This window comes from Cygnus olor, chromosome 11 (genome assembly GCF_009769625.2).
Source record: "Cygnus olor isolate bCygOlo1 chromosome 11, bCygOlo1.pri.v2, whole genome shotgun sequence".
Taxonomy (NCBI): domain Eukaryota; kingdom Metazoa; phylum Chordata; class Aves; order Anseriformes; family Anatidae; genus Cygnus; species Cygnus olor.
The window spans coordinates 14,138,307-14,158,039 of NC_049179.1; the positions used below are offsets into that span (position 1 = coordinate 14,138,307).

The following is a 19,733-nucleotide window of genomic DNA, read 5'->3' on the forward strand; positions in this document are numbered from 1 at the left end:
TCTTAATTTGCTCTGCTGTTCAGCTCGCACTCACTGCTCTCCTGATGCCATTTCGGCACTCTGAGCTCAGCCTTTTCAACACTTCAGTCTTCCTCTTTCAGGATTTTTTTTTTTTTTTTGCATGTCTGATTGCAGAATCTGCTGCAGGAGGGAAGCACGGGAGGGAGGATGGGAGCCCCCCGGCCCTGGGTGCTGTGCCTGCACCTCCGGCACCCGACCGAGCCCCTGCTGCCTTTCGGAGGGGTGTGTGTGTGTGTGTGTGTGTCTTTTCTAGAAAGTCCTTCCTGGGTGCTCTCCAGCCGCCTTTTTTTTTTTTTTTTTTTCCCCCACCCAGCCATCTGATCAGCCCCTTGTTAGGATCCTCTAAAGAAAAAAAAAATATATATATATTTTAAATTGCTGTAATCCATACTGGCTTTTATTCTCTTCCAGTTCAGTCCAGCCTTCCTTTCCCCTCCACCCATCTGTCCTGATTGGGGGGGCCAAAAACACCCAACGACCAAGCGAAAGGCAGCATCGTCCTCCTCCCAAAGAGCCTGAGAAAGCAGGAGCCGAGCCAGAGCCCCTCGGCTCCCCCCCCCCAGCACAAATTCAACCCCAGCTGCAACTTTTCCTCCGCTGGCTGGGGCTCCGGCCCTGCTGGGGTGGGATTTTCCCCTTTCTCCCCCCCTTCCCCTGCCTTGATTTTGGCGGAGAGGGAGGGGGGTGGGGAGTCCTTTTTATTGCGGAGAGGGAAGCGCGCAGAGCCCGGCTCGCTTTGCAAGCCTTCCTCCTCCTCTTCCTCCTCCTCCTCCTCCTCCCCCTGCTATTTTTTTTTTTTTTTTTGGTGCCCGCTGCAGCAGGGCTGCCCAGGCCGGGGGAGGGAAGCGATGGGAAGGGGGGGTCTCCCCCTCCTCTCCCCAGCCTCCTCTCCCTCCCTGTGTGTGTGTGCGAGGGGGGGGCTGTGTTGTGTTTCCCCCCCCCCCCCCCCTTTTTTTTTTTTTTTGCAGGTGTGTCAATTTTAATTCTGCCCAGTAGGTGGGACTTGGTGACTTTCGCACCGTTTGCCTTATTTATTTATTTCCCCCGGCTGCCTCCCCAGCCTCCGTTGCGATCCTCCGGAGCGGCGGGCGGGCGGCCGGGCCAGCATGCATCCCCGCCCGCTGCCGCTGCCCTAGCGGGAATTACAGCCTCTCCGAGCCAGCTGCCAGCATGATTTCATCTGCTGGAGGATTTTTGCATCTGATCGCTTGAGGTTTTTCGTTGTGTGTCTTTTTTTTTTTTTTTTTTTTTTTTTTGCCTCCCTCCGTCTTTGTTTCCTTCCCCCCTTTCCCCCCCTTCCCCTCCCTCCATCCCCCCTTTCCTCCTCCTCCTCTTTTTTAGAAGCAGCAATCGGAGATGGATGTCTCTCTTTGCCCTACCAAGTGCACTTTCTGGAGGGTATTTTTGCTCTGGAGCATTTGGGGAGACTATCTGCTTTCGGTGCTGGCTTGCCCTGCTAATTGTCTTTGCAGCAAGACAGACATCAATTGCAAGAAGCTGGATGATGGGAACCTCTTCCCTCTCTTGGAAGGGCAGGATTCAGGCAGCAGCAATGGCAACACGAGCATCAACATCACGGACATCTCAAGGAACATCACTTCGATGTAAGTGGGCTCCCCGGCGGCAGGGCGCGGGGCTGGGCTGCGGGTGCTGGGCTCAGGTGCCCTGGGTGCTGCTGCGCTGCCTGGCTCCGCTCGCCCCATCTCAGCCTGCGGAGGACAAGGATCGGGCTTTTCCCTTCCTTCATCCGAAAGAAAAAAAAGCCCAGCAACAGTTTGGCCGAAGCTTAAAAGGAATAAAGTCAATGAGGTTTGGTTCCTTAGCAGGAGAGAGCAGCGGGCGAGGATGCTGAAGCTGCTGCCGCCTTTAACTGTTTGCTTCTGCCAAGGGAGGGGGGGGAGAACACCCCGACCAGAGCCACACACAGCCACACATACCCAAATCGGGCAAGAAAAGCAAGTTCTGAGCTGCTCGCTCTTTTTTTTCCAGACTTTGGAGCTGATTAGAGTGTCATTTTTTCATCCCACAACAGAAAATGTTCTCTTCTCTGCCCTGGGTGGGTGTATGTGGGGAATCTGCGGTTTCGCCTCCGTGAGGGGTATGTGGGGGGGAAATAGGGCAGAGCACGACATCCCTTAAGTAACTAATTTAACTCGCATTGTCATAATTTTGCAGCTCGCCGTGGAGCTGTGGCAGGGTTTGTGTGTTTTCGTCTCGGGGTGGTGGTGGGGAGAAGCGTCGGAGCCGGGAGATATTTTTAGTTGAGCACTTTGCGTTGTTTGCATGCTTGTTTATCTGGAAAATCAACTTGAAGTTGCATTATCCTTGTTTGGAGAGGCAGTTAGCAAAGCCCATGTTAATCTCATCAGCGTGGAGTCGAGAAAGGAATAGATTTCCTCCTCCTGAATCCATCCTGCTGTGTGTGTGCGTGTGTGTCTGCGTGAAAAACCCTCATCGCTTCCAATCTCGGCTCTTTATTTTCCAGTACATTTTTGGGTGAGATGAACTCTGAGCCATTTCATTATTCTAATGCTAATTGAAATGTGAGCATTTAGGGAAATGTAGCCCCCAGAGCAAGTTGCCAGTGGGAGTTGAGCAGCGAAGAGGTGGAATCCTTTATTCTGGCAGTTAAATGCAGCAAGGTTTGAAATGACTAATGGAGGGCTATTTATTTATTTTTCACCCCGATCGCATGGCTGCATGGAGGCAGGGTGCTCTGCCGGGTCCCGAGGCTGTTTTATTTGGTCACAGAGCAATTGCAGCAGAGCCATGGAGTAATTGCAGTGCTTCTTTCGCAGCTCTGCTCGTCACCTTTGCTGGGGAAAGATGACTGGAGCCGCTTTCCCCGCTGGCTCACGGGTCCATGCAGTGCCCAGGCAGATTTGCAGCACACGCACTCACTCTGTCCCCCGGCCAGCAAACCCTCTCTGCCCACCCCACAGGAGTGGGGAAAGTGAACGTGGAGCTACCACCACCCTCCAAACACCCCACATTTATCCTGCGCCGCGGGGCCGGAGCGTTTCCTCTGCGCTGCCAGAGGGACGTGGGTGATGCTCAGGGAAGTCAGAGAAACTCATGTGTTTTTTTTTTTTTTTTTTTCCCCTGTGCTCGCTGTTTGTTGTGGTTTGGTTTTAACCCGTTGTGGGATGGCCAGCACTGGGAAGGCTCGACAGCGAGTGCGTGTTGTCAGGTGCACACATGGGTCTGAACTGCTGCGAGAGGTGTTATTGCGCGAGTCCTTTGTGCCCAGAAAATGCCTTTACTGCTTTGAAACTGGAAAATGCTGATAAGCAGCCTGTATAAAGGAGAAGGAGAAAAGAAGAAAAAGACCCAACTCCAGAACCACAGATGCTGGGTATTTTTTTTTTTTTTTTTTTTGGAGAGGAGCTGCTCTTAGCCGGGGGTGAGGACAGGGTGCTGGTTTCTGCTGGCTGCATCTCTGCTCCCCCTCCAGCTCCCACCTGCGCTGCTGCCAGCCCCACACCTTCCTCCCTAGGTCTGGGCCCGGGACCAGGAGGGTGCAGGACCGGGCTGAGCCCCAAAATGCCACGAGGGGCCCAGACCGAACACGAGTGCCAACTTTCCCCAGGAGGTCTGTGCTTCCTGGGGAGGTGGTGGTGGTTTGTGTGGGATGCTGATGGAGCAGGGGGATGTTTTGGGTGGTGAGGCTGCTTCCTAGCGAAGGAGGAGTCCCTCAGAGCCAGGCTGAACCCAGGTTCATGCTCTTGCATGGCTGGCATTGGGTCCAGCACCCTCCATGCTCGATATTTGGCCTCTCCTTGCTGGCCATCAGCGGGTGCTGGGGCGAGGGCGCCTCGAACCCAGCCTGGCTGCCGCTGAATCACTCCAGCAGATGGGTCTGATTCAGCTCGGCGCTGCGTGGTGCTTCCCCTGCTTGCCATGCTCACCGGGGGCTCGGCTTCGTTAGGCGGCTTGCCTCGTTTGTGGGCAGAGGTGCCTTTGTCCGTGGGGCTGGGGGGTGAGCAGGGGGCTTAGCCCTGTCCCCCCAGCTGGGGGAGGTGATGCTCAGGGCCTGGGAGGGCCTGGGAGGGGTGGTGGGCTCTGCTCCACGCTCTCCTGCTGGTGAACAGAAAGATGGGACATGGGGGGGGGGCAAGCAGGGCCTTATTCGTGTCCAAAATACGGGCTCAGCTTGTCAAGGGTCCACCTCTGGGGGGTGCACCCACCTCACAGCCAGTGCAGGGCATGACCCCCCCACCCCGATATGTCCCCGCCAGGAGCTGTGGATTATTTTTGCCATCTCCGTGACAGACAAAACCCAGGTGCCACCACAGCAAGGAGGACGGGAGGCACCCGGCCCGTGGCACTGCCCACAGAGGCTGGCAGGGAGGCCGAGGCCCATGGGTGCCCTCGGTGTGGTGCCCCACCTCTGGGTGCCAGAGGCCTTTGCTCTGATTCCTGCTGCTTCTCTTCTCCCAGCCGTGCCCCACGGGGCTGGGCAAGGCTGGCGCCACCTACCCAGGCCATATTTCCCCGTAGGGGCCCGGGGGAGGCCGGGCTCGCCTGTGGTGCCGCGTGCCCGGGAGCCACCCTCCTGGCGGCGTGGGCAGGGCGTGCGTGCTCCGGCACGGCGCGTGGGGAAGGACGGACGGAGGAGTTTGCCATCTGGGCCTCCCCACTCCTCAGCTGTTGCCATGGCACTGCCGAGATGCTGCCAGGTAGGTGGCGGCGGTGGCGGTGGCCTGTGTTTGTCACCCCTGGGCTCCCTCCAGGTGGGGAGATGTCCCCTGTGTGGAAAGCCTGGCTGCCTCGCTCTGTTATCTGACATCGGTGGGGAGAATGGTTTATTTAGGGTAAAATGCCCCCAGCGGGTAGAGTTGTAGGGTGTATCTGTGCAGCTCGTAGGTGCCTTCAGACAGACAGGACAAGTTCAGAACAGTCCAAGAGGAGACGGATCATCATGGAGCACCGAGGGATGGAGGAATTTGGGGCTTCACCTGCTCGCAAGCCCAAGGGGAAGCATCTCCCTTGGGGTTTCCCCCTGGGGGCAGGAGGAGCAGCCCCATCCTTGCCTTCTGGGCTGTCCCATGGCAGCATCAGCTCCATCCCATGGGCATGGCTGAGGGTGGGAGAAAGGCATAAGAGCGGGGTGCAGGGGGGTGGGCAGCGGTGCCAGCCCCCACTTGTGCACAGGATGGCGGGGGGAGAGCTGGGGGCTCCGGAGGAGGGGGTACAGGGCTGCAGCACCCCTTCGCTGCTGGCGCGGTGGGCAGACAGGCACTGGTGGTGCTGGGATGGCTCCGCTTTGTGCGACAGGGCCCAGGCTTCCCCCCCTCTGAACCAGCCGCAGCTCGCCTGCTGTGCCTCGTGTGCTGATGCTCCCTGGGGACCAAGGGCTCTGCCTCCCCAAAGCCGCCCCGTCCCACTGTTCCTCCCGGTCCCTGAGGTTTTGGCTGCTGCAGAGACCATCTGAAAAGTCCCTAATTCAATCCAGCTTTGTTTTGGGCAGATCTTGTCTGCGCAGAGCAGCTGTCCCAGAGCAAGGCACCAAGGGGGAGGCGGGCACTGCACGAGGCTGTGTGGGTGGAAGGAGGTGCAGAGATGCTCGGGACGATGGTTTTGGTGTCCTGGAGGCAGCTTAAGCTGGGAGTACCTGTCCTGGCTGCCATGGTGTTGCTCCTTGCAGCAGGGGATCAGGTCTGAAGTGGGTGCTGCCTTATTTTTTGGAACATTTAAGCTTGCTGGGTCCGTGCCCTGCCCTGGTGGCCTTTCTGCTGAACAGTCCTGGAGGGAGGCACTTTCCTGGCACAGGCAATGTCTGCGGCCTGCTGTGCTTTTGCAGCCTGCCAGGCTCTGTGCAGGGGCAGAGCAGAAGGATCTGGGACAGATGTGCTATAAAAGATGGGTTTTGGAGGAGCTGCTCAGGTCTCAGCTTGGCTTTCCCAGCCAGGGCCAAGCTGGGAGCAGAGGGCATCAGGCACCGGAGAGTTACAGCCCTGCCTCAGCTGCCTGCGGGATTCCTGCTGGGCTGGGTCACCTGCTTTGGCCTGTCAGTGTCTGTCTGTGCCCCTGTGTGCTTCATCCCAGCCTGTCCATGTCTACATGCCCAGCCCCAGCCTCTGCCGAGGGCCCGTGCCAGGTATTTGTCCAGAAGGAGACAACTTTGGTGCCTGTCAGGACTCCCAGGGGTTTTCTGGCTGTGCCGAACCCAGGGCTTGGGCTGTAGGAGCTGGGTTTCGGGGTGCATGTGGCATCTCCTTGTCTCCTGTGGGATTTGGGGAGCTCCGGGTCAGCTCTACCTGCTGGCTCCTCTCCCTGGGCCGGGAGGATGCTCCAGGAAGGATGCTCCAGGCCTAAGGCAGGTGTTCCACCGAGGGAAACAAGGATTAGGGGGAAGAAACTGAGGAAACCTTTACCTTGCTGTTCTTTGGGGCTTGGAGATGTGTTACATCTGGCCTGGGGCATTTGCAACCCCGGCTTTCTCTGTGAACCCCCAGACAGACCCCTTGGATGTCCCCGGGGATCCCACAGCTCGCTCTCAGTGATGCAGAACTCAAACCTGAGTGCTAGTAATGCTCGCAGCTCACCTGCTCAGCGTTATTTATGGGGCACGGGCAAATAGCAGTAATTTTGAGCTTTGGGCTCCCTGCAGCAGGGGTTTGGGCAGGTTGCGTGGATGCTTTTTAAGGAGGTGTGTTTGGCAGCAGCCTGCGGGCTCCGGTCTGCCCCAGTTTCCCTCTCTCCCTCCCACCTCCTGCATTTAGGGGCACACAACAACACCCCTTGCGTGGCCGGGGGCGGGGGGGGACACAGAGGGGCAGCTCCTTGCTGCGGGACGCGCACGAGGGTCGCGTGTTGTGCACGAACATCTCAATGGATGCGCTGCAGCCCCCAGCCCACTCGAGTTTCTGCCCCACGCTCCCTCCCCAGCCTCTCCTCCGCTCTCGCAGCCTCTTCCCTCCTGCTTTCGGAGGGCGGCTGAGCCGCTAGAGGGCAAGCGGCTGCGGGAGACGGCTCGGGCGAGGCTGCTGCCGGTGCCTCCGCAGCCTCGCATCCCTGCGGGCAGGTCCCCCCCCTGCTCAGCACCCCGAGGTGTCGCCGTCCCCCGGGACCCGTCCCACGGAGCTGCCGGAGGACGCGGTCAGAGCAGCCCCACGCAGAGGGAGCTGTCGCACCGGTGCCGCAGGAGACCCGGCCAGAGCCGAGCTGGGATTTGGGGCGGTTTGCAGCTTTTTGGAGGATGCTGATCCACAGGCGGGTGGTCTGTTTGAAATGCTGGGTGGGATGGGCCTGATAGGGACGGCGCGCTGCCAGTTGTCACAGCTGCTGGTTGAGAAGCCCTTAAAACCTCTGCCCATTTCGCTGATGGGGAAACTGAGGCACGGAGCAGCAGTGCAAGCCTGCAAGCGATACCAAGGGACGGAGATCCTTCTGCTCATCCCTGGCTTAGGAGAATGCCCAGCACAAGGGGGGATAAAAAAAAGGCTGCCAGTCCTGTGGTGTCAAACAGCCATGAGAGGCGTCCCCAGGGAAATCCTGGATGCAGAGGCAAGAGGGCACAGGCTGAGAGCTGTCTCTGGATGCCCCCGGGGTGAGTGCGGTGCTCTCAGCTCCTCCAATTAACTCTTTGCTGCAGGGGCTGGATGGAGGCTGGAGGATTAAAGAGGCCACGTGTCTTTCCCTAGAGAGAGGGGCTGAGAAGAGCCCGCTGTGGGATGGAGAAAGGAAAAAGTGGTAGGAAACTGGTCTTGACCCTGCAGCATCCTCAACGTGGGGCTTCCAAAAGAAATCTCCTCCTCCCTGGCAGCGGGGCCAAGGACGAGCCGGTTGTTTCCCTGCTGGCAGCGGGCACGTGCCGCCAGCGTGGTGGAAGGGCTGTGACACCCAGTGGTCCCGCAACGCAACAGCAAATGGGTCCCCAGCACCACCTCGGGGTGAGGTCTGGGTCTGGAAGGGTGCTGAGCCGGGAGGTGGGTGGCGGGCGCTGGTCAGAGCTGTGCTTTTGCTCCGTGGCTCAGGGCCCGGCTTCACTTCAAGGAAGAGAGATTAAAATCTTCTCCTCCACTGGGCGCCCCTTGGAAGGCTGCTCAGCAGTCATCGCCCCGCTTATGTAAAACTATTGAGCAGCCAACTTGTGTCACTACGGGGTCCGGGGGAAAAGGAGGCCGGGGATGATGCAGGTTTTAGGATAATGCAGATTTATTTCTGTGCTTGCACATCTCCATCCCCAATGTGCCACTCCGTTCCCTGCCGCAGCCCCACGGGGACCCTGCCCTGTCTCCTCTGTGTGATGCCCGCCTGCGGCTCTGGCCCTTGCTTGCCTGGAAGAGCAGCACCAGGAAAATGTGCGGCGTTTTTAGCTTGTTTTCATGTGACGTAGCAGTCGGGAAGCCGAAGGAGAAGGCAGCTCTGTGAGCGCAGCAGGCTTCTCTCCAGCTGCCACCAAGGGCTCTGCTGTAGCAGACGCAGGAATGCTGGGGACTGTCCCTGCTCCAGCACACGCCATCACCCCCACCTTCCCCTTCTCCCAGCTTCAGCCTGCCTACGTGGGAAGGAAAACAGCTTATCTGACCGAAAATATCCTGGCAATGGACTTGGCACAGCCACTCCAAGTCTTCCCCAGCCCCCTTGTCCCCTCTGTCCCATCCCCTTGTGATCCTTTTTCACCCCACAGCCTCCCATCCTCCCCAAGCTGACATACCCCCAGCCCATCATATTTCATTCCTGCATGGAAATATGTTCCCAGCAACCTCATCCTTGACCCTGGTGAGGGCCGTGGGGCGCTGATGTCTTTGCCAGCTGTTCGTGCTGTCCCTGGGGGGCTGAGAAATGGGTAATGGGATGAGAGCGTGGTGGGGTCCCTGCCCCTGGGCTGCGCGAGGCTGTCACTTACATAGCGAACCCAGAGCTCTGCCCAGGTGGATCCTGCAAGGAAGAAAGTTAATGTGGAAATGTTCAACCAGATGCAGGTGCTGCTGGGGACACCGTGCACAAATCAGGGACGTGGGTGCTCAGCTGAGCCACAACGATGCAGGACTGAGGCTGTCTGGGGGACAGCGCTGTGAAAAGGGTGCTGCTGACCTCCAGAGCTGCATCACCAGCAAATATTCCTCATGTTCCCCAAACCTCCTGCCTCCAGGATGTAGCTGAGCACTGCTGGGGCAGGCACTGGTCCCAGTTCTGGCTGTCTCCACCTCCGTGTGCTCTCGCAGCCAAAATACACTCCCCAAAAAGCGAGCAGAAAGCCCTCGGGTTGCTCGGTGGCTGCTGCTGGGCAGCCTGGGGAGCAGAGTTCAGCAGGACATGGGGTCAAGGATGCTGTGTGCTGTGCCAGTGCAGGGAAATGGAGTGGTGCTGGGGACAATTTCCCAGCTTGAGCTTCATGGGGTCTCTGACACCTCTGCTGCTGTCCCAAGACGGGCTCTGTGGGGTGCATGGAGCCAGGTGGATGTGGTGCTCTTTTGGGAAACACCCTGCCACCTTGCTTTGGGTTGGGACAGGAGATGGAGGGTGTCCTCAGGAACAAAACCTGAGCTCAAGAAGTGTGTGCAAGGCACCCAAGGGCTGCAGGGAGGGAGCCTGTACAAGAGGGAGCCCGTGGGGTTAGTGGCAATCAGCAGGGCGCAGGTGGAGCTGGTCTGGGGGAGGCAGAGCCCAATGAGGCTAAAGAGGTACCGGGTGGGAGGTTGGGGAAGGGTTGCTCTGCTGGTGGGAGACAGAGGTTGTTCTGCTTCTGGTGAGGCTGTGGGATGGCTTGGGGAGAGGAGCTGAGCTGAGCTCTCAGGTACGAAGCTGCGCGGTCCCCTGGGCAGGGCAGCAGTTGTGCCAGGAGCAGCCCTGGCTGCCTGCTCTGCGGTGCCACGAGTTTTACCCCTCTTTATGACCCCCAGCACCTGGGCTTTGTGGCTCTGACCCCTTGGTGCTCCAGCCCTTGGCTCCTGTGGTGCAGCTGGGCTCTGCTCTCTGGGTAGCTCTGTTACTGCTCGCAGATCCCCATTCCTGCCTCTTGCTCTGCCTGTGCTCCCTCTGGCTCCAAATGACTTGGGTCCCCTGATGTCCCCAGCCTGAGCTGGGCCTGACGCTGCTGCTCTGTGCTGCGGATGAGCCTCCTTTCGTGGGGTGGGATGCTCAGGTACGCCCTGGGCTGGCTGCCCCGGCCCTGCTGTGCTTTGGGCTGCCCTGGCCCCATGGGAGGGCTCCCTGGCTCCAAAAGGCGCGGGTAGCATAGATTTATTTATTCAGAGACTTAATTAGCATCTTTAAATATTAAACAGTAAACAAACTGCGTCTAGTGGGATCAACATTTACAAACAGGGATTTTTTATTTTATTTTTTCTTTAATCCCTCTCTGGGACACGCACTTGTGTTTTAAGTGTTCGAGGAGGAGCAGCTGCGTGTGGGATCTGGTCGGGGAAGGCTGAGCCCAGAGCACCCCTGGTGAAAGGGGGGGAGAAAGGACACGAGCAGCCATGAGGGATGGGAAAAATGAGGCGGAGATGCAGACAAGCAGGGGCGAGTGCTTGGAGCACAAATATTAGGGATTGAAGTGCCGGATTTTGGTGCTTCTTTGCAAGATATTCGGTGCCTCCCCTGCCCCAGCAGGTTGAAGGGGGCAGGCAGGAGGTGGGGGCTCCTCGCGCACAGCGAGTTGCAATCCGGAGGTGGTGGTCCCTGCAAGGGGAGGTGTTTTACAGCTGATCTGCATCCTATTATCTCTGCAAATGGAGGCCTGCCTGTAGCAGATTACACTGGGGGTTATTTATTGGCAAAGCACTGTACACTTTTAATTTTTCCTTTTTGCTTATTCAGGCTTTAGCTCCAGAGGAAAATAGCCTGGGGTGGCTTTGAAATGGATTCTCTCTGCCCCATTAACTTATTCAGTGAGTTTAATGGGCCTTTTTTTCTCTGAGCCTTGAAGCCATCATTAAAAGGCAGAGATTTATAAAAGCAAAGATACTCCTGAGCTTTAGTCAAACTTTGGGGCAGGGGGGTGGGGGCACGGGCTGGCGGGGACGTGGGACGCTGTGTGCCTGCTGGGTGTGGGAGCTGCGCAGCGCCAGCTGGGCAGGGCTCGATGTTAGCTTGTGTTTGGGGTCGATGGCTGGCACCTTTTATTCCCCTCTGCCAGAGGAACCCGGTCCTATTGCACCTCAATGCTGAGCAAGTCAGTGCTGCGAAACCTCGGGTGTCCCGTGCAAATATTGCACGAGTTTTGTATGTGGTCCGCTGGCTGTGTGCGCATATCTGGGATGGAACAGGGAATCTGGAGGGCGGCTAGAAAAAACACGGGATGAAATGCCCGAGTGGATTTGCTGGAAGGTGCTTTCCCTGCTGGGAGGGAGCTGCCTGGGTGCAATGTTGTACCCTCTTGTACCTGTGTCTGTCCTAAACCAGGTGGTGGCTGGCTGTGCTGGCATCTCCGGGCTGTTCCCAAGTTGTATGGGGGCAGCACAAAGGATGTGGGGTTTCACGTCATCTAGGGGTGTCCCCCTGCTAGCAGGGCTGAATTTTTGCTCCCGGTGCCCTGATGAGCTGCCAACGCTCCTTTTGCAGAGGCTGCCCTCAGCTTGTACTGGGAGCAGAGGTAGGGGAGGGCTGGGAGTCTGAGGTTTTGCTGGATTTGCTTCTGCATTTTAAGTCAAGCCTGTGCTGGGAATCTGGTCGTGTAGCCTCATGGGGTGGCAGAGGGCAGCGTCGTGCCTGTCCCACCTCCCCAGGTGTCCCACACTGATGGGAGGATGCTGAAACATGGTGAAGCAGCAACCAGAGACGACATTCCCCATGTCTCCTTACTTTTTTTTTTTTTTTTGACATTACATGCAGCCCTTGAAGCTAACCCCCTGACAGCTGCTCAGACACAATCTGTGTGTCTCTGTGCCCATCCTGCCTCCGGCCTGGGGGCTGAGCAGCAGCAGCACTATGTTAGCACCTGCGAGGAGCCTGGGCAGCCCTGCAGGAGGAAGCCTGCCTCCCCGTGAGCACATGGGCTCGATCAGACCCAGGAGGGGAGATTTGCTGAGATGTCAGAGGCCTTGCTCTTTGCAGCCTCCCTGGAGAGGCTGAGCTCTGAGCCCAGCCTTGGAGCGCTGCCGTGGGGCGGTGGCAGCCCAGGGAGGTGCTGAGCTGCCCCTGATGGTGCTGTGGCTGAGCAGAAACCATCTGTGGTCACACTGGGATGGGAGGGTCTCCGCTGCTGGCCTGCTCGTGACCTCCAGAGCAAGGGGGAGGCTCGTTGTAAATCCAGCTGCTTCTGCGCCCCTCCCTGGGTCACAGTAATTAGGGGAAGGAGGTCCTCGTTTCCCAATAAACACCAATAAAAAAGGACTTCTCTCCTGCCCCTGTAAATCCTTGCCTCCTCGGTGCTGCTACCTGCTGTGTAAATTGCTGCCGACCCCATAAATCACCGGTGCTTTGCTCCAGGTCCCCTGAAACTGCCCCTTCCCTGTAAATCCTCTGCATGCATCGGCCGTAAATCCCAAGCCCCCGTGCAGCCCCCTGACCCCGGTGATGCTGGGGGGGGGGGGAGGGGGGGGGATGCGGGGATGGGGTGATGGAGGGCAGCTGCCCTGGGGGTTAATCCCTCCTAAAAGGGGGGCAGCACGGGGCTGTCATCCTCAGCCTGGGGGCTGCGGCCAGCTGGGTGCTGCCAGCCCCTGACTGCAGGCACCCTGGCCCTGAGGAGGGCTGCCCCTCCAGGACCGCTTTATTTTTGGGGAGGTAAAAATAGCCAGAGCAAAAAGACAATCTCCATTTATCCCTCAAGAGCTCAGGGTCATCTCGTGGCCCAGCTTTGCCGTGCCCGTGGCTGGGTCCTGACCCCAGGGAAGGGGAGGAAGGCCGGCGCGGGGACACCGGCTCAGCACCACGAGCCGGGTGGTTCCCATTTTTGCAGCAGGCTGTGCTGGAGCTGGTGGCTCAGCCTCGATCCCGGCTGGTAGCCCCGCTGTTCTGCTGCGGCCACGCGGGGTCTTTGGGTGCTGCCCGGACAGGAGCCCTGGTAGGTGGGCGCACCGAGCTGTGAGACCTGCCTGCTGGCTGCTGTTTGGTTTGCGAAACACCAAACCCTGCTGCATGCAGGGACGTGGGGAGCAGAAGCTGGTTACACTTGAGCAGAGCTGCCTTTCTTCTCCTAACGAGCAAGAGCTCGTTAGCTTCACCTGGGATGTGTGAGCTCTTCTGCCCCGCTCTCATGCAGCAGGATGGGGCCGCTGGGGTGTTTGGGGACGGAGCTCCTGGCAGGGCTGCCGTGCACTGTTGGAGTTCAGACATCTGCCTGTCTCCTGGCAGAGCAAAGCGGTGCAGGAGATCTCAGCCCCATATACGTTTTGTTTCTCCTGCTGGAGACGTACCCACCAGTGCTAGCTGTGGTGTGGCTTAATTCTGCCCTGTCCTCGATAGAAGTGACGTGATGCTGTGGGCTTGACCGAGCTCGGTGTTTCCTTTAGACCTCTCTCCTGCTGCCAGAAACACGTCGTCCTTTCGTATTACTCTTCTTCTCCAGCATCCTGTGAGTGAGGCCAGCCGTGTGTTAACACTGGCTCACCGTACCACCCTGCGCTGGCTTGCGAGGAGGATGGAGGAGGAGATGCGTGGTGGCAGCACGGGGATGCTGGTAGCAGTGGAGAAGGCAGGGGGCAGCGGAGGAGAGCAGAGGCAGATTTTTAAAAATCCATATAAATAGCAAAAATAAATTTCTAGCAAACACTTCCAGCCCTGCAGTATTAAGAAAGTGAAGCACTAGAGGATAAGGAAAGCATGAGCAATAACAGCAGGGATTTAGGAAGAATAAATCTTGCCAGACAAACCTGATTGCTTTTTCTTTTTGATGGAATCTCAAAATTAGTGGCTGAGCAGAATGTGGAAATCCTAATATATTTGGATTTAGCAAAGCATTTGATATAGTGTCTCACCAAATCTTACTCTTAAAATTAGTTCGGTTTGCTTTGGATATGACGCTGCCAAATGGACTGAAAAGTGGCTTAGGGCCCTAAGCAAATAGCAGCGGGCTGGGCTGGGGGAGCGGGTGCTGGGGGAGCAGAGCTACCGACGGGCTTAAAAAATGAAATTAAATTGAAAAAACAGAAACGTGGCGTGAGTTGGAGGCATCCTGTGAGAGTATTGACGAACTAGTGAGAGCTAAATGAAGGGGAAAAAGCCCTTGGAGGGCTCCTGTTGCCCTGGGAGGAGGCTGGGGGTGAAGATGTGTTGGGGTTGGGGACCAGCAGGTGGTGGCTGCGGGGCTGGGTGGGTTTGGGGCCAGGGCACGGACCTGGAACCCGCCGCTGCTGGGGCCCTGCACCTCATCCCCGCCGCCCCCTCACAGCGCAGGCTTGCCAGGCTGCCCATTTCACGGCTGTTTTTCCAGCTATTAGCGAAGAAGCGGGGGAAATATTTGGCGTGACTGTCAGAAAGAACATCCCTGACCGAGGGAGCCGGGTACGTTTCCTTGGGGAAATCTTCGCCCTCGGAGCGAGCCCGGCTGGAGCAGCCGGAGGTGACCCGGGGTGATTTAGGCCATCTGATGGGGGATTCTCTTGTCTGGAGTCGTGTTCTGGGCTGAAAACCATCATGGTTCTGCCTCCTGCGATAGCTGCCTGCACCCCAGGTACTCACTCACAGCACGGCAGTGCTGAGGACAAGGCTGGGAAACCTCTGGTGGCAGCTGGATATGGGTGGATGTGCCCCCAAGGGGGGGGATGGCAGGGGCTGGGGAGCCGAGTGCTCCTTGCAGGGTTTTATGGGTCGATCCCTGCCCTTAGATGTCAGGAAGGACAAGGGCTTCCAGCACACTCATCCATAGATGTGTCTGGCGGGGATGCTTCAAGAAAATCTGCGCTTTTTGCTACGAATGCAAAGAAATCTTCCATGCAAGAGGAGGCAGCCTCCTAGAGGGGACGTTGCATTGTGTGGGGAGATGTGGGGCACAGCTGGGAATGGCTCCTGGAAGGTGGAGGAGCACCAGCTCGAGGTCCCACAGCCCTTGGGGGGGAGCACAGGCCCCCTCACCACGGGGACCCCCCCCTCTTTGCATTGCTCCCCAAGGCCGAGCCCCTCGTGAGGGTGGTGGCACGGGGACGGTGCTGGGCCAGGCGAGGTTCGGGGAGGTATTTTTAGCTGTTCTAAACGTGGCAAATAAATGCCATTCTTACTTGTGGGGATTGAGCTACGGATAAATCACAACTAGTCCTAATGATGATAATTACCGGATTTCAATATTTATAGAAACGGGCGCTTCCTTCGGAGCGGCGGCTGCCGCTGCGCTCTCACCTTCACAGATCGAAGCCCGGGCTCATTACCGCCGCAGCTATTTATTTACTTGCACATTTTTAACCCGCAGATGGCAACGTAGGGGAGATCTGAAAGGATACGGGCCTGCCGGGGATGTTGTCGGCGTTGGGCACCCTTGAGAGGTACCCAAAAGCCTGCCTGTGCCTGCAGGGCTGTAGCCCCCAAAGGGTGGAGGTGGCTGCGCATATTTTTGCTATGTGTTAACTCCGTGGGTTGAAAATGTGCAAGTAAATAACTGTGTGTGCGTGGTACCCATGCACATCCCAGCCCAGCACCTGTAACGGGGGTGCACGGCCCCCCCAGGCTGTCCCCAGCCCACAAAACCTCGCGGCGCCCAGCCCCGTGCACCCATCGGGTCCGAGCCTCCCTCCCCGTGCAAGGTGTAGAAAAGATTCACTTACTCAATTTGTTATCTCTCCAGTGCCACATAAGCTGTATTGATAAATTAATCTTATATTGTTGTGACTAAACAGCCCTGCAATTTTTTACACTGTGCAGTCTAATCTGCCTTGACAGCTGTATCATTAGTTTATATTTGTTGTAATCTTATTCGCTGTATCGGCTGCGGGGAGCCGGTAGGGGAGGCGGCGTGCTGCCGGCAGCTCCCACCTGGGAGCCGCGGGGCGCAGCCGGGATGGCACGCGGGGGACCCTGGTGTCACTTGGGTGCCCTAGGAGGGCCACGCGGGGCTTGCTGCTCCCCCAGCTCCAGCCTGCTTGCTGTCCCTGGTGTGAGCGTGGCTGGGTCAGGGCTCTTCGTTGCGTTTGCAGATGGTTCCCTTGCTTTGCAAGGCAGGTTTGCAGGAACTTCTTGCAGAAGCTGCTCCCAGAGCTGCGGAGCAAAATGTTCTGGGCTGGAGCGACGAAACTTCTGCCAGCAGGGAGCAAGAGAGGCGGGGTGTTGCCTGCTTTGCCCAAAATGATCGGGGTGGGAAGCGTTTCGGCTGCTGCTTTGTACTTTAGGTCCTGAACCTGTTAAATCTGGACCAGAAAGGATGGCGTGTGTCACAGAGCGCAGGCTCCTTTTGCAGCGTCTCTGACCAAGATGAGCGGCTCAATAACAGCTGAGCCCTTCCTTCTCCCTTGGGTGTGCTCTTCTGGGAGGGCACTCAGGATCTGGCAAGACTGAGGATGTACGTGGCTCCTGAGTTGGATGTGCCCCTTGCAGTTTGGTGATGCAAGTGGTTATTTAGAACTTTAATTAGGCTTTTGTGCCCAAATGAGCAGCAGGGTCTGGCAGTGCTTTGTGCTGAGCTCAGACCCACCCTGCACCCATCACACGATGGATGCCAGAGAGCATCACGGTGCCTGGTGGCACTGCCCGTGTGCGTGCCCTTTGCACGCAGGACCAAGAGCAAAAGGTGGGACGTGCTGTGTGACACACCCCGAGGCTTCGTGTAGGGCTGCTGGGGGAGAATGGAGAAGCTTGGTGAGACCAGCATGGTGGCATCAGCATGGATGTAGGAAAAACCCTGCTCCAGGAGGCACAACTGGGGAACACCAGCTCGGCATCTGTAGCCTGCTCACTGCCAAGCGTGCAGTGATGCTGTGAAATGAGTTTCACGCGTGGTGATCTGCGGTGAGTGCTGACAAGTTTTGGTCGTGTGTCCCTCCACCAGGCAGCTCGGTAGCTCATCACCAGGATGCATCAGGGTTAAAATACCGGGCGTGGAGTGATGTTGCAGTGGGGTTGGCTGGGGAAAGCCCTGAGGCTGGCTGCGGGCAGGTGGCTGAGACACGCCTCAGCATCCCACAGCGGGGAGAGCCTGCCCTGCTGTCATCGCTGGGGGAGCTGCTGTTTGTCACGGGCTGCAGCTGGTGACAAGGTGACAGACACACCTTGAGCACAGCTCCTTGGTGTGGCTGGAGGCAGCACGCACCCTGGGCTGGGGCAGGGGGTCACGTCCCTCCCATCTCCCAGCTGGGTGGGGTGATGGAGATGGGGGTCCCAGCTTGCTCCCTAAATCCAGGCTTGGTGACAGATGTGTCCACACAGCCATGGCGCCCCCAGCTCTAGAGCACTGCTGGCTGTGCTGTGGGATCCTGGGGGGAAGATGCATTTCCCACTGGTGTTTAGAAAAGCAGACGCTCCGAGCTTCTGCAGCACACTCAGACTGGAGGTCATGCTCTCCATGCATGCAGCAGGTGAACAAACTCACCCTGCACCCTGCAGAGGCTCAGGGCCATGGGGATGCCGTGGGGATGAGCGCTCATCCCTGTGCCAAGAGGTCTTGGGTGCACGGCGACCTGGCCCGAGCTCTGGTGCTGCAGGATGGTTCCACATCAGGGTTTTCAGTGAAGGGATCTGCTCATGGTATAGGATCTGAAAGGTGCCCAGGCCCTGCTGTAGAGTGGGAGAAGGGGCTGGCCTGGTGCGTGCAGTGGGTGTGTTGGGGCACACAACTGTGCAACGTGCTGGGGTTGGTGCTCTGATCTCCGACCCTCTTTGCAGCTTGTGACAGCTGCTGTTTGCACCCTGCTTGCTTAGTAGCCGAGGTAGGGATGCTGGAGTACAGAGGAAAGGGCAGAAATCTCCCTGGGGAGGTGCACAGGACCAGTGGCCAAGCTCAGCTTTGCCCCGTCCGTGCCCACCTCCCCGCTCACAGCAGGGGCACTGCCACGGGGTCTGCGTCTTGTTACAGCTGTACCCATCTCATCCCTCAGCCAGCGTGAGCATGTCTTGATTTATTTACTTATTCCTGGGAGAACTGCAGATCCCTGCCCTGATTCCTGGATAGGTATCACTCTCCAGTTGGTGCCCATGGCTGCTTTCAGCTCCGGGTATGCCCCAGGATAACCTCCAGCATGACCGCTTCCTGGGCAGTGGTGTCAACTGGGAGCCACGGGGAGTTTTGGCTGGCACCGCGGTGCTCCTCCCATACTGATGAGACCATTTCCATAGCAACTACAGGATTTTTCAAAGGGGAGATAGGGAAAAGATGTGTTTTGGTTTGTTTATTTAAAAAAAAAAAAAAATGCATAAAAACAACCCAGCTGCAAACTGCCCTGGGCAGAAGCAGTTGGTCAGAGGGTGTGATGTGGGGTGCCCCTCACCTGGGATGAGTTCTCTGGCTTGGTGTTTGCTTCAGTCCTTGTGGCCACACAGCCCCGATGCCCTCACAGCCCCGAATGTGGAAGCTGGATTTGATGTTTGCGTCGGGCCGCTGGGCAGGGCAGGGCAGGCTGTGATGCCCTGGTGGGCTGGTGTGGTGGCTGTGCTGGCATAGCAGTGGGGGAGATGGGAGAGCGGCTCGTTGGGGTATCTGTGGTTAGCTGGTGGCTTGGGCTTGGGGACCAGCGGTGGGGTTTGGGGCAGTTTGCTGGTCACCGGGCAAGTCTGAAGGTGGCCTGGGGGCAATGGGGGAGGGCACAATGGCGGGTGGCCTCAACGTCATCGGGTACCATGAGACCCAGCCTCGTTCCCCCTGCTGCAGAGCAGGGGTGAGCATGACAGCGGCCCTTCTCCACCCCACTGCAGTACCCACAGAGGGAAAAGGAGCTGGCGTGCAGGAGGGCTGTCCCCGCCAGCTGCTGTCCCCAGTGAGCCCCAGCCTGGCACACGGCGCAGGCTCTGGGCCCCAGCTGCTGCAGGCTGCGAGCGAGCCGGCCCGCCCCTGGGGCCGGCAGCACACAGCGTCCCTATTCTTCATGCAGAGAGAAATTCTCTTTGCTGCTGACCCTACAGGCTTGTGGGATTTGCTCCAAGGTTGGGCTGGTGCTGGGACCTCCAGGTCCTGCAGAGGGATGGAAGCAAAGGCGGAGTGAATCTGGAGGGGGAAAAAAAAAAAAAAAAACCCTTACAAGGATGTCTGATGATCTACTTAGAAATTGCTCCACGACCCTAAACAGTGCCAAAAAGAAACGTATCCGACTGAGTACATCACCAATGCCAGTGGAGTAAGATCGGCGTGGTCTGGAGTCGCTGCCTCCGCAATTACAGCTGGGTGCGACCTCTGGGTTCCTCAGTGCTCCTGCAGGTTCTTGTGCCTGCCCGTGTAATGCCAGCCTCTAGGAATACTCCAGGAGTAGGAACCTCACCGAAGAGCACCAAACTATCGTGTACTTGTGTCTCATGGCAGGGGATGTGGCAGGAGCTCGGCCCCAGTGGCCGGTTAGAGTGATCCCTGGCCACTGGAGAGCCCTGGCTGCGTGCGTGCTGGTTTCCCCCGAGGTGCCGAGCGAGCAGGCTTTTTGTAAAAAAAAAAAAGCCTTTATCTGGAGGAACCGCAGCCTGAGCCGACGTACGGGATGGAACCGTCCCCAGCCTTGCTGGGTCTGCTCAGACACAACAGCCCAGTTAGCACCTCTGGCTGTCAGCGTCTTCTCGTGTAACGTGTTCCCAAAGCCCTTCTTTCACGTTTACATGAACAAAGCGGAGCGCTGGGAGAGGAGCTTTTAAAGTGCCTGTTCCCTCCCTGCTCTCCCTTCTTCCCCACCCTGCCTCCTCCTGCCCGTGTCATGTTT

At 57.9% G+C, this 19,733-nt stretch overlaps 1 protein-coding gene across 10 annotated transcripts in view; it reads left to right on the forward strand.

Moving 5' to 3' along the window:
- The first annotated feature begins 977 nt into the window (after positions 1-977).
- The window catches only part of NTRK3 (neurotrophic receptor tyrosine kinase 3), a 198,162-nt gene continuing 179,406 nt past the window's right edge, over positions 978-19,733 (forward strand). For 2 of the 10 annotated variants that reach the window (XM_040569530.1, XM_040569533.1), the window contains exon 1: positions 978-1,625. In XM_040569530.1, coding sequence (XP_040425464.1) covers positions 1,378-1,625 — 248 coding nt within the window. In that variant the 5' untranslated portion in view covers positions 978-1,377. The other 8 variants (XM_040569539.1, XM_040569541.1, XM_040569531.1 and 5 more) reach the window with 7 other exon arrangements.